This window comes from Biomphalaria glabrata, chromosome 7 (genome assembly GCF_947242115.1).
Source record: "Biomphalaria glabrata chromosome 7, xgBioGlab47.1, whole genome shotgun sequence".
Lineage (NCBI taxonomy): Eukaryota > Metazoa > Mollusca > Gastropoda > Planorbidae > Biomphalaria > Biomphalaria glabrata.
The window spans coordinates 42,348,841-42,376,297 of NC_074717.1; the positions used below are offsets into that span (position 1 = coordinate 42,348,841).

The following is a 27,457-nucleotide window of genomic DNA, read 5'->3' on the forward strand; positions in this document are numbered from 1 at the left end:
TTTAGGGCGCCACAGAGTACACCCAACTCTAAATTTGTACAAATGCTACATATTCCCTAGTGTTATCAGATCGTAAAATGGGTTGCCTGAGCTAGATAGGAAAACCAGTGAATTTAGCTCATTGGTTAATATGCTCATCTTCTTTTTTGAAGTAATATGTGTACTTTATAAGATAAGAAGATAAGTGCATTTATATCAACAAGACTTAAGTTATCTGTTTGGACCTACTACAAAGTAAACGATTAAACTAATTGTAAGATATCTTTATAAATAAACTATTGATATAATAAACTATTGATATAAAAGCCACCCGGTTAAGTTGCCATATTGGTAATGTGGTGCAACCTAACCGAAGACGTACTTATTTTATCGTCCTATAGCCTGAGTTACCTACCGGCACTAAAAGAAATGTAGCGGTATTAAAATGTAACCCCGCTATAGAAAAAAAGAATACTTTTAAAAAACAAATCTGATCTAAGGGAAGAAACCACTAAGTACTGTCATTATCTGCAAAAAAAATTACGGGGTTTATCTCCCCTTCGTCTATATAAAATAAAATGTATTTAGTACTAAATGATTAACTAATTGGTTAATCTTTGGATTGATTCGTGTATTCCTATCGACTATGAAATAGTCACGCAAAACCTTTAACTTGATCCGTGAGAAGGAAATGAGAAAATATGCAGCTAGCGGTATAATAGGGTTCTAAATCAAACCTAACAAACTAATTATTCACGAACAATTAATTAACAAGTTGTTTAATTATTTTTTAAATCCATGTCTTACTAAGTTCAATAAATAATTGTGCAAAGCTTTAACTTGATCCGAAAATGGGAAATGGGAGAAAAAAACAACAACATGTTCAAACTTTTTACCAGACAGACAGACGGACAGACAGACAGAGTGAGTTGATATAAGCTTTGTAAAAATACAAGGAATATTTAACAAACCACTATATTAAGATACCAAGCGTGCCCCTTATTTTATACTTAATTTATTCATGCTAAATCAGTGACACCCACTGTGGTGACTATGTTTCATATAATATTGTAAACATCACTTGAGAGCATCTTGGGTGTAAGATTTAAAGAATTCTATGTTGCTTTATTATTATTTCATTGGTCCATTGGTTGGGACAGAATGACAGCGGCTTGGAGTTTAGTTAATGTTGTCAGTGGCCTGAGTTTTGGGAGCCTAGTCGTATAGTACAAGTAATATAGAAGTCAGTTTTCATAATTATGTATATATTTACTAGTTGACATTGGATGCGTTGCCCACAAATACAGTTATCCTGATTACTTTTATTAAAGTTATATTTTGTTGTTACTTCATCTCTGGCATCTCTTTGGGTTATTGAAAGAAGTTTGTTATGTGTCAAGTATAGTCCAGGTAAGGAGTTCACAACACCAACAAAAAAAAAAAAAAATGTCAAGGTGTAATAATTAATAAGAACTTATCATGGAATGCCCTTATTGATGAACTTATAAAAAAAAAATCAAGCAAAACATTAGGGTTTACTAAAATAATTTTTTTACAAATCAAACATAACTTACAAATAGAAAAACAAACACCTAATGAAATACTCAGAAAGACACATTGATAGAGGCACATTTTTTTTCCCTTTTACTTTGGGTACATTAAGCCAGTTCTTTATATAACTTTCATTAGACGTTGCGATAATTTCTCTGTGATGTCGTTTAGTCACAAGGGGTCTTTTAGAGTCATACAGAATGATTTTAAAAAACCTGATTTTCTGAAGTATATTCGTTTGTAGACTACACAAACATGTACAATATGAACAATAATGGTGGAGAATAATTGTAGGAAGATTCGTAGAGCAACAATAAAAAAAAAATTACACTTGTTTCCATAGAATTTAATTATAAAGGTGAAACATTATACAAAAGTTTGATGAAATATCATGAGGTTATGTTTGATGTTCAATATTAGACCAAATGAATAAGATAGTTAAAGTCTGCCCTAAAATTTATTATTAAGAGTTATTCTTCGTGTCGTTGTCTAGGGTTCGCTTCTTGATTTCTTATTTGGCTTCCGTTCTATTGACTTGCTGGCCTAATACTCTATTTCGATTTGGTTTTCTGTTAAATGAAATAAATATCTTTCATTTTTTTCCTTCCAACCCCGTTCCTCCTTATGGATCACACCTTTTAATCAAATACATATGCTGGTTTGTAATGTTACAGAAAAATAAATATTTCCAGACTACATGTGTGCATTATTTTGCAGTTACTATTCATGTCTCCGATAACAACAATATTGCTTCTACTGTTTACTTTTACAACTAATTTAAGTATTTCAACTGGTCAATATGCATTGTAATATTATAGAAATAAATAACACTTGAACCAAAACAGATCAAATATAATTCATCATATAGAAAGAACCCTTTCACAATAAGTAGGCTTACAAGTAATATATCGTTATTATTAGTATTATTATTATTATTAAATAAAAAATCGAACACGTTAGATTTAAGTGAAACGCTGAAAATTTAAGAGTTACCTCCCTTTAATAGATTACATTGCTATTTGAACCTGCTTTAATTAAAATAATGTAATAATGCGATGCATTGAAACTCTTATAGTCAACACATTCCCTTACATAACCCAGTTTGGGCCCCTAGTTGTCGTGGGCCCGGGCGCAATGAACCCCCTTCGCGCCATGGTTGCTACGCCACTGCCCTAGTGCCATTATAGAATCGAATGGGTTGCCTGAATCAGCCAAGAAATCCCACGACCTAGCAGAGTCTAAGTCATTGACTGACATGCATGACTAGATTGACACATGAAATGCGTAGGACGTAATTATCTTCTTCTTTGAAGTAACGTCTGTAATCTATAAGAAGATAGATAAATCAATGTTGTTTGTACAAAGTCTATATCAAAATTGAACGCAGCGATAAGAACTATTTGGCTGACTGCGTATTGGTTTTAATATGAAGAGTGCGTCCTACGACGTCAGTAATGACGTCATTAATGACGTATCTGAAAATCGAGAGTGATGTCACAGATACTAGATCTACATCTGGTTATCGACCATTAGCTTGTTTTATCAGTGTAGGCCACAAGCCATCCAATTGTAAACTTTGCAGCTTGGATTAATAACTCAAATGCTTATTTTTAAACAGTGAATGTAATACAGTATTTTGCAAATATAGGTTAACATATTGTTGAAATAAGATTCAAAGAAAAATTAAAACAAAACAAGAAAAAAAAAATTAACAAAGCTTATATTAAGCGTAATTGTGTCAATTAGTGTTGATCAGTCATGCATGAAAGAATCCTGGTTAACAAAAGGGCATAGATCTACTTGACCTTTTAATATTCCAAAGAAAGGCCTTTATAGATCTAGACTTTTAAGACTATGCGAAAAATGATCAAAAAAAAATTAATGTATTTAACTCTTCAAGGATTGCGGAAATACCCGAAGATGTAAAATCTGTTTTAAGATCAATATTGTAGCCAAATCTTAATGTTTTTTTTTTTTGTTTTTTTTTTACTTTGAAAAAAATATAACGGTCAAACGAGAGTTTTCCCATTCTGTTCATCTAGCTACTACGATAAAATGCAACTGTCAAATATCTAGGAAAATCTTTAAAGCCGTTTTTGAGATCCGTGTCCAGGTTCCGCCGACCTAAGAAGTTTCCACGAAGTGACGAGTTAAATAGAGGTATTGTGATAATAAAATGAAATCTCTCTCTTACTGTAGCTAACCATGACGTCCTTTTAGTTCATTTCAGAAATGTTTAAGCAAGGTTTATGTTTTCAGCTTTTTTAAGTATTCTTTGTACGTAAATATCTTCATTGATGTCCAGCCTGACCCCTCTAGAATAGCCTCTATCTCTCTAGCCCCCAGCAGCATAGCTCTACCCCCCCCCCCTTACAGATATTGATATTACGCCACACCACCCTTCTATCTTTTCCTTTCATCCAGAGCCGAATTGTTTTTATTTTTATTTCACAAAGTAATGTTGTCAATGAGTTTGTAATAATAGCCTTAAGAAATACGTCTTAATACGTTTTAATATTGCTGTGTTATCGTTGTAGTGTAACTGGACGTGTCTCTCTGTCTCTTTCTATCTGTCTCTGCCCCTCCTTCTCTCTCTCTGTCAAGAATTAGTCTTTTTGCACCTTGGGAAAAAAAAGCCAATACTGTATTCCACCGCTAAAAGCTTAGAATTGTTACACTAAATAAACACCTGTTGGAGAAAACATATCCTGGAGAGGTTGTAGCCAGAATCAGGGACGGATTAAGACATGATAAGGCCCTAAGCTATTTGAGATTTGAGACCCCTCCCTTGTAATCAATATAAAGCATTTTTTTTTTACCTTTGCTTTTTTTTTTCAAAATTATTAAAAAGATGTTTAGAACAATTTTCTGGGAACCCCCCCAAACAAGTGGGAGCCCTAAACCAGAGCTTATGTTGCCTAGAGGTAAACCCAGTACTGGCTAAAATGTATGTATTCAATTCTTGTGTGTTAAAAAATTGATACATACCAGGTTGTTTTTTTTTTATGAGATATTTTATTTATGTATTTCGAGGGGCATTAAAAACATAATTTGCTACATAGAAAAAAAATATAAACTTAAGTATTGTAGGCGTCGAGATTCTCCCTGCCCCTCCATTTTTTTTCAACTCCTCAGCTTCCACACACGTGCATGGGGGCCAGAAATAGCCGCTCACACTAGTTCGTAGCGCTCAGATACCGTTTCCCCATCCCCCCAATTGTGTTTTTTTTGTAGAGCACACAGCCTTTTCAAATGTAGGGCTTGTCCGCCTGGCGTGTTCCTCCCAGCAGTCGAACAGTTCATTTCGTTTCTCTAGCCCGGTTCATGTTTTGAAACCAGGAGTTGTGCAATAAAGGTTGTTATGATTTAGTGCAGTGTATCATCTTGTGGTGAACATTTTTAATACGCAGGTAAGTTAAAATCTAGTCAGTTGGTGTATGCAAGCTTTAAGGTAACGAAACAAGAGCGAAATATTAGTTTTTATTTTTATTTGTGAATTTTTGTGAATTTTAAGATACAGATAAGAAAAAAAAAAATTAAAATATTTGTTATTGATGTCCATTAGAAATCTAAATATCAATAGGCAACATGAACATTTAAAAATATTTTAAAAAAAATGTTGCTTGAGATTTTGTCTATAACGTCGTAGCTCTTAAGATATAGCCCGAATGTCCTGCAGAACGGATAGGTATAACGAACTCTTGACCATCATGACCATAGTCCGAAACACATATTGTTCTACCAGGTTCTTGTATATATAGTGGTACCCCAGTCCTTGATCTTACAGTAGTACAAATAATATTGAGTATACCTGGACATACACAAATCAGATCGTTATTGTAGATTCCTTTCAAAGACAAATAAATCTAATTGTAAAGTTGTAATTATATGTTGAAATCTATCAAAGCAAACTATGCATGATTTGTAAACGATAGGCTATATATTTACAAAATTTACATTCAAATGTAAAATATACACTCATCGTCTTCCTCTTTAAGTCCGAGATATTTTTTTTCCAAACAAAACGTAAGCATACATTGATAGAACGTGGTACTGAATACACGTATTGGATAGTAGTAAGATACTAGAATGGAACACAAAGAGAAAATATGGTGTGCACTGTTATTTTGTAAGATCACGTGATATATTGGTCAAGTGTTTGTGTTATTTAAATGTGGTGTGTAAAGTGCAATGACTAGGCAACGCTGATTGGACCGTCGTAATCTTAGCTGTTTGTATCTTAGCTGTTTGTTTCTTAGATGTTTTATATCTTAGCTGTTTTGTATCTTTCCTGTTTGTAACTTAGCTGTTTGTAACTTAGCTGTTTGTAACTTAGCTGTTTGTATCTTAGCTGTTTGTATCTTAGCTGTTTGTATCTTAGCTGTTTGTATCTAGCTGTTTGTATCTTAGCTGTTTGTATCTTAGCTGTTTGTATCTTAGCTATTTGTATCTTAGCTATTTGTAACTTAGCTGTTCGTATCTTAGCTGTTTGTATCTTAGCTGTTTGTATCTTAGCTGTTTGTATCTTAGCTGTTTGTATTTCTCCTGTTTGTATCTTAGCTATTTGTATCTTAGCTGTTTGTATCTTAGCTGTTTGTAACTTAGCAGTTTGTATCTTATTTGTTTGTATCTTATCTGTTTGTATCTTAGCTGTTTCTATCTTAGCTGTTTGTATCTTAGCTGTCTGTATCTTAGCGGAAGACGTACTTTATGTCTTTCTTTCTCTCTCCCTCTTTCTTCTCTCTTTGTTCCTGTGTGTGTGTCAAATCATGTATTTTCTTTCCCTGTCACCGGAAGTTAAACCACATAAAGCTGAATGTTATATAAATTCCGAGTGGTTCCTAGACAACAAGGACTACGTCTATGAAAAGCCTTCTCTGTTTCGCGTTGAGCCACTAGATCAAACACCTCTGAAACAGACTTATAAAAACAAATATTTTTAGGCTCTGGTCATATGTCTCCATGTATCAGCAACAATGATTGCATGATCAGATCATACTAAGTGACCTTATCATGCTAATTAACCTTATTTTACTTCAATGAACTTATTATAGGCCTACTATATGACCATATCAAAGCCAATGACCGTATCATACTAAATGACCGTATCCTATTAAATGACTATTTCACACAAAATAATCATATCATAACAAAAAAACAAAAAAAACAGGCCATATTATACTAAATGACCATATCATAACAAACAACCCTATCGTATTAAATGATCATAATAAATGATCATATTATTCTTAATGATCATATTAAATGACCATATTATACTAAATGATCACATATTATACTAAATTAATAAGCCATACAAAACGGCCATATACCAAACATCCATATCATACTTAATGACCATATTATTCCCCATTACATATGATGAGCTAAGATCACATCAGGCCACTCTGGCCTCCAAAAACAATCAACGCAAACAAGCAACTGATTTGTTGGGTTTTTGTTTTTCGCGGTGCTCACACGTAACCCCCACACCCCCACCCCCCCCACACACACAGTGTACCGCGATCAGGTTGTAACATGTGGTGCTGTAGACGTCCAGTGGTAAGATGATCACCGGTGTGTACACGCGACCATCCGACTGTTTATGTTGCGGCTGTCATTGGACCGAATGGTAGGATAATAGTTCTTCTTGTACTTGTGTGGAGATGTGTGTGTGTGTGTGTGTGTGTGGAGGGATATGAGTGTGTGGAGGGATGTGTTTGTGTGTTGTTGCTTTTTTTTTTCTTAGTACCTTTTTTTAAAAAAAAGAGTTCTCTGCATGGGATGTGAAATATCTACCTGTTTACCAGAGTTTCAAGGTCATAACTAACTAATAGAACAGATTTTTATAGACTGAAAATAAACAACAACAAAATAACAGGAGGGGGGGGGAGCCTAGAAAATTAGATAGCTCATAAGGCTTTTGGAAGGTTTAATAAATATTCATAGATGGACTCCATCTTCCACCTAGTGGCTATTTTTATAAACATATCGGGCCACGAGATAGCTTCGGGATGTTCTATAGACGGTCATCGTTGACAATTATTATTCCACAGACATGCAAGGTTTTATGATAATTAAGCTCATAAGGCTTTTGGGAGGTTTATTAAATATTCATAGATGGACTCCATCTTCCACCTTGGGGCTATTTTTATAAACATATCGGGTCACGAGATAGCCTCGGGATGTTCTATAGACGGTCATCGCTAAAAATTATTCAACGGACATGCATGGTTTTATGATAATATGAAGTTAAAATATTCTCTGGAGTATTCTAGAGTTACAATTGGATCGAGGTAAATTATTCCTTGGTGAATACACTTCTGTGTTATTATTGATGCTGTGGTATGGCCGATTTGTTCTATGGTTATGCTCCTTCTTACGAAATTCAGCTTTTGGTTTTTAATTTCAGTTTGTTTTTTTGGTTTTGTTCTTGAAACTATAATTACTTAAAAAATAACTTGAGATCTTGAACACTAATAAAAAAATAGAAAACTTTTTAATATGGATATTCTAATTGATTCCATGTATGTAACCTGTGACATTCAGTCAAATTTACTTTGTTTGTGGAACAAAAACTTTGTCTTTTGTAAAAGTTATATTTCTTTGATTATGATCAAACGACAGTTGAAATTGCTATAAATAGCTAGTTTTTTGGTGAATCCGGTGTAAAGTAAGCGTTGATGACCTATATTTATAACTTTTGTGCCTTTTTCAGCACTTTGGGATTAAATTTTCTAACCTCTTCCTTCTGTGCCACAAAACTAATTATAAAATAGTTGAAGTCTCAAGCTTTCTCTTTATGACTTTAAAACGAATTTGAAAAACAAATAGGCAACAAACTAGAGGAAATAAAGGTGACTTAATGCGTAGATACATTGTCACGTATTTAGGGTTACATTTTTTTAGCTCAATTTTGTTTTTTAAATTTTAGTTGGCAACAGTGACGTTTAATTTTAGCGTCCTTGACATTGTTTAGAGGCGCGGTGGCTGAGCGGTAAAGTGCTTGGCTTGCGTACCTGGGGTCCCGGGTTCGAATCCAGGTGAAGACTGAGATTTTTAATTTCGGGATCTTTGGGCGCCTCTGAGCCCAGCTCTAATGGGTACATGACGTTAGTTGGGGAAAAGTAAAGGCGTTCGTTATGCTGGCCACATGACACCCTGGATAATCGTTGGCCACAGAAACAGATGACCTATACTGGCCACATGACACCCTGGATAATCGTTGGCCACAGAAACAGATGACCTATACATCATCTGCCCTATAGACTTGACACCGTTTAGTTTATTATGAAATTGTCCAACATCTGTAAACATGAATTTATTGTCAGACAGTCACAGTTTTCGATGTAGTCTGTAGTCTTGGATACATTGATAAGTTTCTAGTTCAAATCGATATTTGAGATTTTTAATTATAAACGTCAGTCTGTCTGTCCGTGTATCGTAATTCTTAAAAAAAAAAGTTTTGTTTGATTTTTAAAGAGTTAACACACAAGAGCTACAATTTTTTTCTTATACTCTCCACAAGAATGTGTACATATCTATTTGAATAGAATTTTAAAAATGAGTTTCAAATGTTTAAAAACGTTTTTTGTCACTAATGTAGATAGATTTACACAGGATCATCGGTTCTGGTTGGTTTGGAGGGGGGAGTCTGGTTAGTTTTATGGTGTGTGGTATGAGCGCCAGACAGTAGTCACTTTGTCAGTTTCGAACCCAGTCTGTCGACATACAAAGACGTAATAACCTACATTACTGTATGAACGTCCAATATTCGTCAAACAAAGTTATTTTTCTTGCGCGTATCAAACATAGATCCAGGGGATGGACAATTACGGTAATAATGTACTTTAAAATTTCAATGAAACAATTTGTTTTTGTTTTATCAACTATAATAAGTGAAAAAGTGTAAACCAGGGCGCTAATAACAAACTAGTGCTATTAGAGCATGGAATGGGTTGCCTGAGCCAGCCAGGAAAACCAGTGACTTCGCAGAATTGGTTAATATGCATGACTAAATGCATGACGCGTAGGACGTAATCATCTTCTTCTTTTTAGAGGTAACGTCTGAATTATACAAGGTAAAATAAAAGAACTGTTAAGATCTTATTTAGTGAATATTATCAATAAAAAGAAAATGTGGATGCTTTGAAGGTAAGTTTTAAACACGTTGTACTTAAAAGTGGTCTGCTGATGATGAATAAAAAGTGAGTTCAAAACATTTAAAGAGATTGCACAACTAGATGAGTTAAGTCCCTGGGAGCTCTTGATGTGACCATTGTTCCCTCCCTTAATCACTGGTCGGTGTCACGTGGTTGCCTGATAACTCCTCCCCTTCCCATTCTACTCTCCATTTTACAGACAGATCGAAATAACGTATTTCCGTTCCCAAATAACGTGCTCAGAGAAATGTACTCGCGATCATACATCATTATGTCTGTCTTAATGTCTGTCCTGGTGTTGAGTAATGTGTGGGTAGGCAGTCTGGAAACAAAATTTAAACTCAAAACAAAATGGTACTGTGATAGTAACTCAAAACTGGTGTAGGTTGTTTGTTTTTTTTAATTAAATATTTGAATGACCATAAGCGTGTTTGATAGCTAAAACACTCCTAGAAACCTTGAGGTCAGCAAGGCAGCTGTTGTTTTGATTTGTAAGTCTACAGAATGTAATACAAAGTCTTTGAAATTTAGATACGGTTTTAGCTTTCTTTAGATGAGCAAGGTACCCAACAAGGGCTAAACATTAATAGCTGGATTAAGGGTTAAATATTAATAGCCAAGTCAAGGGTTAAATATTAATAACTGAGTCAAGGGTTAAACATTAATAGTTGAGTCAAGGGTTAAACATTGCTGAGTCAAGGGTTAAACATTAATAGCTGAGTCAAGGGTTAACATTGATAGCTGAGTCAAGGGTTAAACATTAATAATTGAGTCAAGGGTTAAACATTGCTAAGTCAAGGGTTAAACATTAATAGCTGAGTCAAGGGTTAAACATTCACATCTTAAAAGATGATTTCATTTTTTGAGTTTAAACTTTAAAGTAGTATCTTCAGCATCACGATACTGTTTAAAGAATTCGAAAACTTTTTAATAGAGAGACCTGTAAAAAAAATTAGTACACCAGAAAGGCATTGTCTGATCAACACAATTTCATCGTAACATCAAGACATCGTTGTCATCTGGCACTCTAAATATATCGTCAAATCTCGCTCCGACGTATCGTATCAATGCCTTCAGTAGGAATGTTGTTTTTCTTCTTGCTTCTTTGTTCATATCTTTCCACTTAGTATCATAGACAAGCACGTTTCATCATTGCTTCTATAGATTAAGAGCTAATTACCTTCGGCATTTCAGCGATTTTTTTTACAGCTATTACCAATACACTTTATCTGACTCTTCATTCCGAAACAAGCACACGAACTCCCTTGAGAATGGTACACCATCTTGCTATTTTCTTCCAGAACTTTAAGGTCTAAATATTCATTCTACTTTTTCCTTAAAGAAAAAAAAAAAGGTGTCACCCTGTTGGGGGTTCCAGCTGAGAAGGGCCTTAAAATGAAATGTTTACTTTGAAAAATGATGGGATGTAGTCCAAGATCTTTGTAGATAATTCTAACATTTATAGTTTCTTGTAACCAAAAGACAACATAAAAAAAGGTTCATAACCGCTAACGCTTTTATGTCTTTTGTTATGATTTTTACGGTCAATTGTAGCAGGTGTTTCCTCAGAGCAAGAAGATCTACGTCACTACCTGTATGTACAAGTATTATTCTTATGCACAACATTGTTAATCGTTCCGGCCACGTGACGGCATCGATTACCTACGACTACAGCAGCTATAGAGCATAACAACAAAATGTTACGTTCCTGGGGGAGAATAAATATTCAACACAAGAGTCACCGGATATATTGCAGACAGTTCTGGTGGAAACTCTTGAAACCGATCCGCCGTTGCAGACGTTGTAATGTACTTTGTAACACCGCGACACGGGTCAGATAAGGTCCATGGACAGTAGGTTGTAACACCGCGACATGAATTAGATATATTCCACGAACTATAGGTTGTAACACCGCGACATGAATTAGATATGTTCCACGAACTATAGGTTGTAACACCGCGACATGAATGAGATATGGTCCACGGACTGTAGGTTGTAGCACCGCAACATGAATGGGATATCGTCCAAAGACTGTAGGTTGTAACATCGCGACACAGTTCAGATATGGTCCACGGACTGTAGTTTGTAACACCGCGACACGGGTCAGATATGGTCCACGGACTGTAGGTTGTAACACCGCGACATGAATGAGATATGGTCCACGGACTGTAGTTTGTAACACCGCGACACGGGTCAGATATGGTCCACGGACTGTAGGTTGTAACACCGCGACATGAATGAGATATGGTCCACGGACTGTAGGTTGTAACACCGCGACACGGGTCCACGGACTGTAGTTTGTAACACCGCGACACGGGTCAGATATGGTCCACAGACTGTAGGTTGTAACACCGCGACACGGGTCAGATATGGTCCACGGACTGTAGGTTGTAACACCGCGACACGGGTCAGATATGGTCCACAGACTGTAGGTTGTAACACCGAGACATGAATAAGATATGGTCCACGGACTGTAGGTTGTAACACCGCGACACGGGTCCACGGACGGTATTTAAGACATTTACTTTTGACTTTTGGCTTTTTTTTTTCATTTTAACCCTCAGGAAAAATTAAAAATTTTCATTTGTTTTTATTGTAGATCGAAAACTATTTACATAGTAATATTTTATAAATCAGGAAAAAATGGACCTAGTCACATGGCATAACTATTTTTTTCACAGAAATATACACGTAGGCTAAATGTAGACTATACTAGACTATCATGTGAATGGCTGTGGCTGAGTGGTTCAGCGCTTGGCTTCCGAAACTGGATTCCTGTGTTCGAACCTCGGTGAATACCTGAGTACACCCAACTCTAATGGGTACCTGGCATTAGTTGGGGAAAGTAAAAGCATTTGGTCATTGTGCTGGCCACATGACACCCTTCTCGTTAACCTTTGTCCAAAGAAAGAGATGACCTTTACATCATCTGCCCTATAAATGCAAGGTCTGAACGCGAAAATTTACGTTTAACTGCTAAGTAGGCTACCAGACTATTTAGAAGTGTACTAGACTATTTTGCAGGCTAGACACCTTTCTTTATCTGATCAATAGCATTCCACAAGATCTCCTTAACTCATTTACCCTGTACACGCACACACGCAGGCTCGGGCTCTCACACACAAACACTAGAAACATATGTTACAAACTAAGATGTTTTCATCGGCGATGTAACTAATGACCCTGGGAGACCACACCTGCCCCTCATCCTTTGATCCCTACTCGACCCGGCTTCATCCAACTACACTATCCTCCCAGTACTTACGACTTAAAGGCATGTGTGTGTGTGTGTGTGTACGTGAGGGACTATTTTTTTTAAAAGCTTACTACACTTTTAGAAAGTAAAGTTCTCATTTCAAACTTTGAAATTTATAGGGGAAATGTTTTTGTGGCCTACGATTAAAGAATGTTTCATGTGGCCAGCATAATGTCAGGTATCCATTATTTAACTTCATACACTTTTATAAAGTAAAGTTTTCCCCTTTCGGATCTTGTAATTTATAGTGCAGATGTTTCTGTGGCCTGCGGTTGAAGAGCTTGTCATGTGGCCAGCACAACGACCAATCACCTTTACTTTTCTCCAACTAATGCCAGGTACCCATTAGAGCTGGGTGGATTAAGTGGAGTCCTAAAGATCCCGAAATAAAATCCCAGTCTTCACCAAGATTTGAACCCGGAAACCCAGGTTAGGAAGCCAAGCGGTTTACCACTCAACCACAACGCCTCCCTAAATACACCTTATTACAAATAGTGTTAATACACTTAGAATCAGTAACTAGTAAAAGTATTAGATGGTTATTTGTGTTTTAATGTCAGCGAGATATTTGGTAGAAGTATAATTTTGTAAAATCTCCAAAGAGAAGACAGTAGAAATGGGAAATAGATTACTTTGGATTGGGAAACTAAATTTCGAAATATTAAGCTTAAAACAATTTTTTTTTACAAAGGCTAAATCAACTAACTAATAATCTGTATGATTGAATCTTTTTTTAAAAAAAAACTCCTTAAAGATGATTATGATATGAATGAAATTAGTTACAATTAACATTTTTTTAGATAAAATCTTGTTGGTCTTTGAGATCTATTCGCGCTCTCTATGAGTGGCGCCATGGGTCAGGTGCGCTCCCCATGCTCTCCCCACCACCCTCACTACGCCCCTATCATTACGTTTAGGAATCTAAGAAAAAAAAAGATGTTGAAAATCTGATTTCATAATATTTAGCAGCTTGCAAAGTTCTGGTGCCCACGGCTACTTTTTGTTTGAAAATTAAATTTTTGTTTTCGTAAAAATACACCATTTTTTTTTAGAAATAATTTTGTATTTAATATAAAAAATCACACTAAATGTAAGATTACGTGCTATAATAAGCATGAGAAATGAGAAGTAACTTTTACAAAAAAAAAAAAAAAAAAATCTTAATAACATCATGATAACGTTATTTGCCCCATGATAATGTTTTACAAATTATCTATGTTGCCATATTATTTATGTTCTCGTATACAAAATACTAACAATTATTAAACATGTTTAATTTTGTATTGAAATAGAAAGAATGTCTTTAGTAAGCTCAGCGTACATTTCAATTTTGTTATGCATATAATTCAAACTTTTTTTAAAACAAGAATTAATAGCAATGTATTATGTGTACTGACAATATGGAAATATTGACAGTCACAAAAGATCTTAGCACATAAAACGCTTAAATGGAGGCCATGGGAGCCTCTTGCTGGCCAAGCTCCTCCATAGCAGTGGAAATGGCTTTTAGCAAAGTTCAGATTATTTTGTTTAATTTTTGTTTATTAGCAGACTCTATGAGACAAAATAGCAAGTGTGGGTTAAACTATTAGATCATAAAAAAATATAAATGTATTGAGCAATTTATGATCAGATTCTTTTAAAGTAGCCATAGTCCCTTTAGACACTTGACCAGAGATAGACTATTCCCTCTTAGGCCCTAAATGACTAATTAGCATGTAGCCTATTTAACAACCAGATGATCATTTAATTAAATCCGTTAAGCCTGGCTCTTACTAAACAATATCTCTATAACAACAAAATAATAATAACAAAACATTAGTAATACCTTCATTCTTTGGGGTATGCTACCGTCTGCCTATCAATACAATCATATTGGCAGCACTTTCGACCCGCATACCTATATTATGTATGGACGCAAGTAGGCTTATAGTTAATTTTCATATTCGTGCATTAGAACTTTTTATTTTTACCTGCCTGTTGGAACCTCTTTGGGGGCCGCTTTTGAGTTTGTGTTTTTACACAAACTCTCTTTGTAATTTTGCTACATTCAATCAAATATTATTTTTCACATTTTTTTAAAAAATTTTTTCAAAAGAGTATTATGCACTGGGTGGCTCTAAGTTGTTGATGCACTGACGTTGAATTGATCCTACATTGTTTACAATATACCCAACGAACTTGAAAAGACACTCCTCCTCTTAGCCAATACTATAAACAAGGTCTCTCTTTTCTCTGTGTGTGTGTGTGCGTGTTGTCTTTTCTCTGTGTGTGTGTGTGTTGTCTTTTCTTTCAGGCGTTATCTTGTTGAAAAACCAAAACTGACGTGCGCGCGCACGACTTTAGAAAGCGCGCGTGTGTGTGCAGTGTGTGTGAGGTTGTTTACATTTATGTGTGTGAGTGTGAGTGCTACAGATTTACTTTTTTTTTAAAATCTGAGCTGAAATGAACATTACCAGTGAAAATTTATTGCGTCTTTTTTTTGTTTTAATCTTTGCTATGGATGAAAATGTTGTGTGTGTGTGTGTGTGTGTGTGTGTAAAGTAGTCTGCATATGTGTTAGTATTTTAAACACTCAGAAGTGTATGAGATAGATAGAGTGTTTATTTTAGTGAGTGATACTGAAGGAGATCATTGTTTTTATTTGTTTCGTAGACTTGGATTTACCTCTTTATTGAACCGATGTCTTGTCAAGTTTTTATTTTACTGAGATTAAATGATTGATGTAACTTTTTACAAATCTTATATCAACTTCACTGTCTGTCTGTCTGTCTATTTGGTAAAAAAAAAATAATTGCACACTTAATTTCGTCGACACCCAAATTGGGATCAAGCTGAAAGTGTGCACTATTATTTCTCTTACCAGACACCATTGAAACCCACAAAAAAATAAAAAAATAAACCAATTAGTTAATTAGCTATTTGTAATTCATTATTTTGTTTTGGTATCTGGAACAAGGGAAAGAAATTGTACTTGACTGAAGTAGTAGTATATGATGAATTAGTCCCCTTTATAGGTCGACGTCTTAGTCTTAGTGAGCACAACATGATATAGAAGGAGACTCAAGAAGCAATATATAACTATACAATATTTCTTGTTCATAAGAACTTCATTAGCAGAGTGGCTACAATGTCGTCTTGAGGAGGCTTGAGCCATGAGTTTGAATTCAGGTCGTTCCAGCCCCATCTTTTAATATTTTTATAAACGCTTGTTTATTGTTAGTCTAGATCTATCACAAATCAAATTACATACTGATCTACACCTAATTGATCATTGGCCTCCTTCAGTCGTGAAATGACTATGGTTTATCTCGAACACTTTTTCATATGGCTGTGGAGCCCTATTTTGGAGAGACACTCCCGTCCACATATATTGCAGGTCAAGGTGGCTTTCGCTTTGGTGGTAAAGGAGCCGGTCATTTTCCGTGTGGCACGCTTTTCTTCAAGATTCGAGGCCCAAGTTTTCTCACTTTCTATAGCTTTCTTGGTCACCGTCTCTCTAGATACAACTATTCTGAATATAATCTTGGTTTCTTGTTGTTTTTAAGTATTTTTAAAAAAAATATTTTCTTCTTCTTTTCTACAATCATTGAGCGTTCCTTTAGGGAATAAAGATCATTTTGTACTAGTCCAGACATTGTGAAGGACTACAGGATATTGTAGCGGGCAGTTTACGAAGTTTAGACTATCGAGACGACAGCCCGAAGTAGATACCACACGACAGTGCATACATCCTGACACTCAGATTAGGCCCGCCGCCAGGAAGAGGGGGCGTGGGGGACGTTAAGGGTGTCCTTAAAGCTTTTTTTTTTTTTTTTTGAGGAATGGGGCAACTTCTAAAACTAAAACGTCCCCACTTGGGCCCAAACTTGAAATCAGAAGATCATATTTTAAATCAAGTTTTCAAGAATTGATTAAAAATTAGGAAAAAAAAATTTGTCTCCAAATATTGTTAAATGAATTTTAGTATAGATTTATAATTAATTAATAAGATTTAAAATGATCTGGTCTAGAGAGTTTAGTCAGTAGGGATATTTTTTTGTTACATCCACATTTTATGTAATTCACTTATGCAAATCCTGCTAGAGGTTAGAACTTTTAAGTGCTCCACTCGAACGTCAGCCAGAGACCAGGTCAGCAAGAGACAAGGCCAGCAAGAGATAAGGTCAGCCAGATGTCAAGCGCTTCTTAAATAAATGTAGTGTCTGGAGGGGTGCTTAATTTAGTCAGTCTTCTCAACGAGTCTAGCCACCAGCGCCTGTTTCAGTTCTCTGGGGTATCGAAAACCTTTGAAAAAAAAAAATTTTTTTTTCATTTTTTTAAAAATGAAACAACTTTTTACAGAGTGACACTTGTTTATATCAGCTTTGCACACCGTTGATTTGTTACCGGGATATATATATATGTGTATATAAATACATTTTTGGGTCTGGAACTTTCACTCTAATTTATTTTATTTTTTTTAAATTGTTTGCCCTTCCAAGAAAACAGTCTACATTTTAACAGCCCCCTCAAACATACGTATAAACTTATGAATTCTAGTAGCTATTGAATTGAACGCCACGTTTTCTCTCTCTCTCTCTCTCATTTTCCTTGTCTCTCTCCCCTTCTTCTCTCTCCATGCTCTTTTCTTGCACTCTTCTTATCTCTCTCTCTCTCTCTCTTTTTCTCTGGATCCCCCCCCCCTTTTTTTTGTTAGCACCCTAATCACATCGTAATGCATTGAAACTATCTGTCACGAATCGATACTGTGACCTCATTGTACTTCTTTCTAGAAACGAGGGTTAGGTCAAAACAAGTTCACAGAAGTCGTAGTGTTCATTTAAAATTAACCAATCAGCGATAAAGGTCAAGAAAAAAAAAAGTAGCAGACGTCAGTCTATTAAGGTGATAGCTAAGAAAAATATTTGTAACAGAAGTTTCCAGGATTCTAGAAAAGTCGATTTAAAAATGTATAAATTGGGGGGGGGGGTACAGTGAAAGTCGTAATTCTTTGGGTTGTAATGAGTTCCTGTAGTTGTAGTGGTTTCTTGAGGCTGTGAAGTCTTTGAGCTGTAGTGGGTCCATCCGTTTTAAAAACTTAAGTTATTTGAAGTTAACTCTTTCTCTCCTAACTTACGATACCAACGTTGATTCCACCAGAATGTGGTAAATAATTACGGAGAGAAAGAGTTAATTAAGTAAAGTGTAAGTCAAGACTATAGACAGGCGTTCTGTGGTGTCAATACATTGAAGCGCCTATTACGTTGTGAAGTGATGACTTCCTTGTTCGTGTAAGAATACATTTCAAGTAGTGCTGTAGTATGAATTATTTGAATTTATGTGTAGTGATGACTTTCTCGTTCGTGTAAGAATACATTTCAAGTAGTGCTGTAGTATGAATTATTTGAATTTATGTGTAGTAATGACTTTCTCGTTCGTGTAAGAATACATTTCAAGTAGTGCTGTAGTATGAATTATTTGAATTTATGTGTAGTGATGACTTTCTCGTTCGTGTAAGAATACATTTCAAGTTGTGCTGTAGTATGAATTATTTGAATTTATGTGTAGTGATGACTTCCTCGTCCGTGTAAGAATACATTTCAAGTAGTGCTGTAGTATGAATTATTTGAATTTATGTGTAGTGATGACTTCCTCGTCCGTGTAAGAATACATTTCAAGTAGTGCTGTAGTATGAATTATTTGAATTTATGTGTAGTGATGACTTCCTCGTCCGTGTAAGAATACATTTCAAGTAGTGCTGTAGTATGAATTATTTGAATTTATGTGTAGTGATGACTTTCTCGTTCGTGTAAGAATACATTTGAAGTTGTGCTGTAGTATGAATTATTTGAATTTATGTGTAGTGATGACTTTCTCGTTCGTGTAAGAATACATTTCAAGTAGTGCTGTAGTATGAATTATTTGAATTTATGTGTAGTGATGACTTTCTCGTTCGTGTAAGAATACATTTCAAGTTGTGCTGTAGTATGAATTCTTTCAATCAACGTATTGATGGAGTGCCTTAGGAGAAAGATAAAAAAGTGTAAAAGTTTCTCCGGTGTATTTTTGTCATTTTATATTTCTCTGGCAAGCGATTCTGTTGTATATTATATATTTTTATATATATTATATATACATAAGAAATATAATCAATATATATTGAAGCCCAATAATAAATAAAACATCATCAACAAATTTGGCACCTAGGAAAAACAGAAATCATCACACTTTCTTCTCTCTCTTTTTCTTTCTTTCTTTTTTTTTTATATTTAATCTCTTTATCTCTCTCACTCCCTCTCTCTTCTTCTCTCTCCTTTTCTTCCTTTTCTGCTCTCTTTGTTTCTTTCTCTATGGACCCTACCTTTTTTTTTTTTTTGCAACCTGCTTATAGTAATGTTCTCCCACATAGACTTTTGACTGGAATTGGAACAACCAGGATTGTAACGCTCCCACACATAGACCAATGTTGCACGGGTATATTATAGTGTCACAACCCCACCATACACATATATAACAAACAAAATTATAAATGCAATCACTGACCTATATTGATCTCAGCAAGGCATATTGTAATACTTGAAAGGCTCTATTTGTCTTTTTTTTCTCTATATCAACCAAAAATTGTCTCCAACAAAGCAAGCACACTTTTAATTGACCCTCAAAGATAGTTGGTGTTTTTGTTTTCTTTTAGTAGTTTATTTCTCTCTTAAACTCTTATCTCTTTTCAGAGCTCTCTGTTTCTCTCTTTAGCTCACTGCTTTTTATTTACCTATCCGGCTTCAGCTCTCACTGTGTCTCTTTCGTTTGGTATCTCTCTTTTTCTCTGTCTATTTCTTTCTGTCTGTCTATCTCTTTCTTTCTTTCTGTCAGTCTATCTTTATCTGTGTAGATGACTACCTCTGTCTGTTTCTTTCTCTCTCTTTCTCTTATGTTCAATTTTTTATTTTTTTTATTGGTTTTATCTATATCAATATAATTTAAACAAATCTAATTATTTATTTCTTCTGTTCCCCTCTATGTCTATCAACTCTCTCGATTCATATTTTCGTTTAATTATTGTATTTTTATTTTTACTCCCTTGACACTTTTTTCTTTTCTTTCTGTTTTCAATCTCATGCATTTTTTTTCTTCTTATTTTGAATAATATTAATCAAGACAAGAAGGGGAGTTTATTTGGCGTCTAGCTCGTTTGTGTTATGAATCATCTCCCCTTCATATTGTTTCGTTCGCTACTGGGTCTGTCATAGGCAATGTGAGGTAAGGGGGAGATTTTTCATTTAGATGTATAAGTGCCGTGGACCCTAGGTTAGGCAGAAATGAGATTAGCTCGATAAAGCTGGTCTCAGTTCATCTCCCTGGTGGCTGCTCTTTCTGGGACTTGCTCCGACAAGGACGCGCCGAGTCTCGAGTGACGCAAGACCTTATCGCGAGAGTTCATCTGCTTCAACCTTATCCTTCCTAAAAAAAATCCACTCCCCGCGGTCTGGGGGGGGGGGGGAATGGCGACGGTACGTGAGGCAATTTATACAAGAGACATATTGAGACTTCAGGGTTAGGTTGTGTGTCTGCACAATTCAGGGCAAGTCAGGGCTTCTTCAGTGTTCAACTGCATTTAGAGAGACTGATTTATTCAGTGGATTTGAACATGAGTAAAACGAGTCGATTCTTTAAACCAGTGGTTCCCAAACTTTTTTTCTCCTAGACCCCTTGCCATGTTTTCTGGTTTTCGGTAGACCCCCTGCTAAATTTATATTGCATTTTAGCACATTCATAAACTAATTTTTTAACTAATTTCTAACTGCAGTGAGTCAAAAAGTGAAAAAGTAATGTAAAGCTACATCATAAGATAGAGAGATCTATCTTTTTTTACAGATATAATTCAAATTTAAACCTATTAAAATAACAATTAATATGTATTGCTGGAATCACCATGCACATTGGAAATTTTTTATTTTTTTTTGTATGTTCATCATCCGTTTTTACGGATATTGTTTCATATAGGAATCTGTTGTTCTATGAAGTAGTCCTTCAAACATATAATATTAATTTACTAATTTGCCTTATGTATTATTGTAAAAGTTTTCGCAAAGAGTTTCTCGTGTATTTGTTGATCTTTCACGTTTGGCTCAAATATTGGGCGTGCGGAACTGTTTTCACTAACAGGAGAAGGGGTAAATGTGAGTTACTGGAGCCTTAACCAGTAAGCTTCGGGCAGGAGGGACTCATTAGCCTTGGCTTGCAGCCCACCTAGCCGAAGGAAAATAGAATACAAATCTCTGCTGCTTTGCAGCTATATGCCCAAACATGGGAAAGGTTTCGTGGATCAGCCCTGGGGAAAAGATATGGAGCTGAAGACCATTAGGTGGTTTGCAGCTTTAATGCTCATCCCACCGATGTGCCCTTGAACTGTAGTGTTACTAAAACAAATTCGTTTCATAATATCCGATAAAGGTTTGTGTAAAACAGTTTTTAAAACTACTTGAAGGGCTGTTAAAATCAATGTTTTATCTATAGTTTGTTTCCGTATTTGGCTATAGGTAATTGGTTTCATATGATCATAAAAAGGCTCTTATTATACACAATCGCTTATTTAACAAGGAAATAAATAATCAACGCTTTAAAATCAAGATTTCTTTTTGTTAAATATTAGTTACATGTAAACAAAATTAACTATTTAGATTAGTATTGAAATTAAATCATACTATTTTACTTTTGATTGAGTAGATTAATATTTATAACTATGGTATAAATCATTTATAAGTGTTTGAAAAAATGAAAATTTAAGTCATAGACCCCCATGGACATCTCATGGACCCCCGATTTACTTTTTCACTTTCGTAGACCCCTTGGAAGTCTTCGTAGACCCCTAGGGGTCTATATAGACCACTTTGGGAATCACTGCTTTAAACAGACAACATTTTTGAAGAATCTAAAGCGCTATAAATATGTTTAAGATTTCTCTCTTTTTTTCCCATTACTTTCGTAAAGCTCGTTTTTTGAACTATAGCAATTCTAGTGCACATTGGTAGAATCTCGTTATTGGAACTCCGAGAGAATGTTTCCACGGTCCTTTTCGCGCTAAGCCAACGCATTTCAGCTTGAGTCTAATCCCGTTTCAAACGTCCTAAACTGCATCAAGATTTGAACTCGATTCTCTCTCCCTTATCCAAGTAATTTATGCAAATCATCCACACGTTCTATTAAAAGTTTCGTAAAGCTTTTTTTCAATATCTATATAATCCATTAATTGTTCGATAACAGGGCGCGGTGTCTAGGTGGTTAATGGCTAGGCTCCCGAACCTGGGATCCTGGGTTCGAATCTCGGTGAAGACTAGGATTTTGAATTTTCAGGATTTTCAGGGAGCCCCAGAGTCCAACCAATTCAAATGGTTACCTGACTTAAGTTGGGGGAAAAAAGTAAAAATGGTTGGTCGTTGTGCTGGCCACATGACACCCTGCTCGTTGACCGTTGGCCGAAGAAACAGGTGGACTTAACTTCCTCTGCCCGATAGATCGGAGGGTCTGAAAGGGGAACTTCACTTTTTGTTTATTATGTTCGATTAGTTCTTTTCAAGTCTTACCAGTGGAGCTGTTAAATTCTCTATGATGTTCATTTAAGTCCCGTTAAGCTTCATGTGCATATATGTCATTCTTCTTCTGTGATTTAGTTTGCGACTGATGGACATGTTTCATTTGACGAACTAGTTTCAACCAAATGAATAGTTTTATACACAAATGTTTCACCTTCACCGTTCCCTTAGTCTGTTGGACCTATGTGGCATTATCTGTGGATGAGCAGATTGTTATCTACATTTCGACTCTATGAAAATTGTATTCACACTATACATCACTATACAGGTCTCTGTTGTCACGAAAAATAATTTATAAAACATTGTGACGTTTAATCAGAGAAAATACTTTTTAAAAAGACAATTTTGAAAAAGAAAATGTGTTTAGTGGGTTGAAGTGAGAGATGGGTAGCGATAAATGATGAAGTCAGCTCCATCAATCTCATTGCCTGCCTTCCATTTCAACTGTCCTATTTTTTTTTCTCTCAGAATTCCTTCCCCTTAATTAAATTTAGACCGCACACGCCAGTCATATCATTTCTAGGTTTATTTCCCCTGGATGGGACGAGGCGACGAACTACTTTCTGTAGCGGAAGTATTTTGGCGATTGTGTTTAGCATTGGTTGGTATGTCTATGAGTTGCTTTTTTCTGCTATTTTGAAAGAATTTTTTACATGATAGTATCTGTGTCGCGGTATATTTGCATCTGTGTCGCGGTATATCCATATCTGTGTCGCAGTATATTTTCATCTGTGTCGCGTTATATCTATATCAGTGTCGCAGTAGTTTTGTGTCTGTGTTGCGTTATATCTATATCAGTGTCGCAGTATATTTGTATCTGTGTCGCGGTACATCCATATCTGTGTCGCAGTTTATGTGTGTCTATGTCGCGGTGTATTTGTATCTGTGTCGAAGTATATTTGTATCTTTGTCGCAGTATACTTGTGTACCTTTAAATGATCTTTAAAAAAAAGCCTGCATGATAAGTTATAAGGTATACAGTGACGACTACTAAGGGAAACATACAGACGTGACATCCTGGACATAACTGACCATCTTATTTTAGACTCGCAGAAAGCAATATATCGCAAGGAAAAGGGCATCGCGTTTTGAAGGAGTCTGCAAACCTCCCCATGCAATTCCAGATGATGTCATGAATAGAGGATAACCTTGGTGTAGTCTAGATCATGCATTTCATATCGACGCGAGATGTTGAAATAGCTAAACGAACTAAACAACACCAAGGACGCCATATTAGATTATCATCCACAGATATCCATATAAACATTTATCGACATCTACTTTTTTTACAATATATATGACCACTTTTGTCATCCAGGGGGCTGACGGCTGAGGGCTTTGCACTGGGGTTTCCTGCTTCCTCAACTGGCTGGTAAGACCTATGTGAGCCCAGAATGCACACTGTGCAGGTTATTCCCGCTGGGGCTAGATCCATTGGCCATGCTATTCTTCTCTGGCGCTTTTCTTCTGCCAGCGATGTTATCTGTTCCTCAGTTTTTACAACAGAAACACCAAAGAGCCAGCTATTTGTATATATATGACATAGATGCAAGTCTCTAATAGCCAGTATTTGACACAATTTGTACGTTTTGCTTTAAATTCTTGTTATAACTATTTATTTTTTAATTGTAAAAATGTTATTTTGTTCCCTCCAGACTCACCTGATTTACTCACCTGATTCACTCACCTGATTCACTCACCTGATTCACTCACCTGATTCACTCACCTGATTCACTCACCTGATTCACTCATCTGGTGCACTATGATGTCTAATTGACTGACGAAATAAATGGATTACTGGCTGGATTAAATATATTTTACGAGCTATTTATTTAAAACTGTTTTTTTTTTTTTGTTATTCATCTTGTTGGAGTCAAGATGTTACCAGAAACTTCTGAACTAGTGGATACATGAATTGCACTTTTCAAATATTGTATTTACTTCAATGAACGATTTTCACACGTATATGTAGCTTCGGGTTAATTTTGCCTTTTTTTTTTTGTTCTTCAAGAGTTTTAGTTCTTAAAAATAAAAAAAAAGGGAGTTAACCGACTAAAAGGGAAATAACCTACAACATCACACTGGAGATCGGAATTCCTAAAGAGTTTCTGGACGACTCCGGAATATTTAAGACCTGTGAAGAAGACCAGGAAATGGTCTTGGAAATTCACGAGGCGTCCCCGCCTCCTAGCACGGTTAGCCGGAGAAGTCCAAGAGGTAACCGACCTGTGGTCAGGCGGTCCAGGGTGAACAGTACGGAATCAGAAAACAGCAACGGTTCCAGATCCAACACCCCTGGTCCTAACTCTGCTCTACCCTCTGGGTCAAACAACGCTTCCAGAAATCCATCGTTTCGGGGTGAGCGCCCTCCATCTGTGGCTACGTCCCGACGCTCCGCTGCCAACCCCGATCGCAGCACTTCCAGTGGCAGAGGCAGTGCCGCCAACAGCAATAACAACGTAAATAAACTAGCGTCTTCCAACGGAGATCACCCGATCCTCGCCTCCGAAAATTGCGGTCCCAGGCGACGATCTATGCCGAACGTCACCGAACATTTTTTAGCCGTTCCGAACGCGGAAGAATCTCGAGAAAGCCGCTTGCGGAGAGTGCGGTCCTTCAAGACCACGTCCAAAGGAGTAGTGGTCAATCGCGGGGACTCTTTTAAGATAAAGAGCACCAACAGCCTGATGTCCACGGGCAGCGCCATCACCGACGCCACAAGATCGCAGCAGCTGCAACTCCCGCAAAATTTAATGAACAACAACGATGACATACTGACGCCAGAGGCGCCCCCCATTCCGACCTACTATAGGGTCATCATGATGGGGGCCGCTGGCTGTGGGAAAACGCTGATGTCAAAACAGTTCCTAACCTCGGACTATGTAGGTGGCTGTGATGACAATATAGGTAAGTAATTATCTAAATAATTAATTCATTTGACAATTATTAGAGTGTCAATGTAAGTATCTTCCGTCAAGAATAACAAGAGATAGATCTAAATAATATCCAGAGCAGGGGCGTAGCTAGCAATTTTCCATCGTTTGGGGGCCTGGGGGTATTGACCTTTTTGGGGGCCCCTGCATTTTGCGTAATATTTATTTTTTTATGTTAAGAACATTCATTAGGGGGCCCTCCTCAAGTGAAGGCCCAGAGGTATTGTCCCCCTCCTCCTCTCCCCCCCCCCACCCTAGCTACGCCACTGATCCAGAGATTCACAACTAATGTGGTTGTAGGGATAAAGATGAAAATCGTAATATGTTAGGATAAAGAGGCAGATTTAATAAAGTGAAGGTCTGATTAGTAAGACACCAGAACTACCATTGAAAGATTTATTTCCTAGTTAATAAAATGTATATTAACCAGCACTCAACAAAACAAACTCAGCGATAATGTCGTAAACTCTAAACTGTCGAATGTAGTACCTGGATAGACTCAATGTCGTAAACTCTAAACTGTCGAATGTAGTACCTGGATAGACTCAATGTCGTAAACACTGTCAGGGAGCTACGAGCAGGCGCTCTCTGGTAACGAAAAACGATGTAAACCTTAAGCCAATACATCAATTTATTGCAGACACATTTTGGAAAAACAAAATCCACATTTTAAAAATCTTATCAGCTCTTGTATTTTTAAGTACTAGAAATTCAAAATAGCTTGGAATTTTTCGTGGTATATCTTAAATGCAAGAAATAGTACATTTATCCTCTTACAGAAGGTAGCCTGGTGAGATTTGGGCACTGGACGGTCGTTCGGACTTATGTCGTATTCAGATCGGTATTAATGTAGTAATTGAAGATTCAGAAAAAATATAGTTTAACACAGTAATTTTGTTTACATTGTCCAAAATCTTTATATGATTTTCTCTGCAACCTATTAAAGATCCAACATTTTGACAATATTATAAAAATTCACTTTGGAAATAACATAGTTTGTATACAACTACCTGAAAAAAAAAGGGAAATCTACATTGATACAGTTAAGGATTGTATTCGAGTCCGAAGATTAATGAGAAATGCAGTATATCCCGTGGCTACGCAGTCCCAGCCTTGACCTACATATTTTTCCACAAATAGCACAGGCATAATCATAGGCTGGAGACAATTCGGTATCTTTCATAAGTATAGTCCACAGAAGCTATAAATAAGTAAAGATGTTACAAAAGGAAATGAAATCAAAAACTGTGGTGAATGGTCTCGGAACTAAAGTAAGAAATCTTGAACGTATTTATTCTTATGATGCATATTACATCGGAATAACATCGTGAGTACATTCAATATTGGCTACCTAGAAGGGGGCTCAAGGTTCGACACCCGACTCGGACAGAGTTGTGTTTACTGAGCGCCTAAAGGCAGCACGGAAAACCAACTCCTAGATACCCCCTCCCCCCCACTGGTCCACAAATGAGATTGGACCAAAGCGCTCTGAGCATGCTATAAGCATGAAAGTAGCGCAATAAAAAAGCTATAATAATAATAATAATAATAGGAAAAAGAAGCGTTTGAAAAAAGGTTTCTCATTATTCTGTAGACCCAATGATCTGATACAAACCTTGTAATTTTATCCTAGAAGCTAGAGAGTTGACTTCTATTATAGATACTGGTACACAAATCTCTGCTATCAGAAATATCTTGAATAATAAAATGAAAAGCGTTGCTTGATAGGAAACATTATGACTGAAGTGTTTATGGTCTTGAAAACAATTTTCAAATCTTCATTTTGTGTGTCATAATCACTACATAAGTGTTTCAAATGACGGATTTGAGAGATCAAAAGATTAGAAAAAAAAAAACATGAACTAAACATTCAAATTTACAAACTGAACTTTAGAGATTGACAGATATGAACTGAAAGTTATAAAGAAATAGAAATTCATTTGAAACCTGAGGTGTGTACCGTTTGAGCACAGACACATATTAGCAGAAATAATTGGCCATCTT

The 27,457-nt window shown here is 36.1% G+C and overlaps 1 protein-coding gene across 1 annotated transcript in view; it reads left to right on the plus strand.

Annotated features, from left to right (window-relative positions):
- The first annotated feature begins 4,714 nt into the window (after window positions 1-4,714).
- The window catches only part of LOC106053634 (GTP-binding protein GEM-like), a 76,452-nt gene continuing 53,709 nt past the window's right edge, over window positions 4,715-27,457 (plus strand). The window contains exons 1-2 of the mRNA XM_056036843.1: window positions 4,715-4,940; window positions 24,176-25,427. Of these exons, the coding sequence (XP_055892818.1) occupies window positions 24,674-25,427 (754 nt within the window). The 5' untranslated portion in view covers window positions 4,715-4,940; window positions 24,176-24,673. The remainder of the gene's footprint in view (window positions 4,941-24,175; window positions 25,428-27,457) is intronic.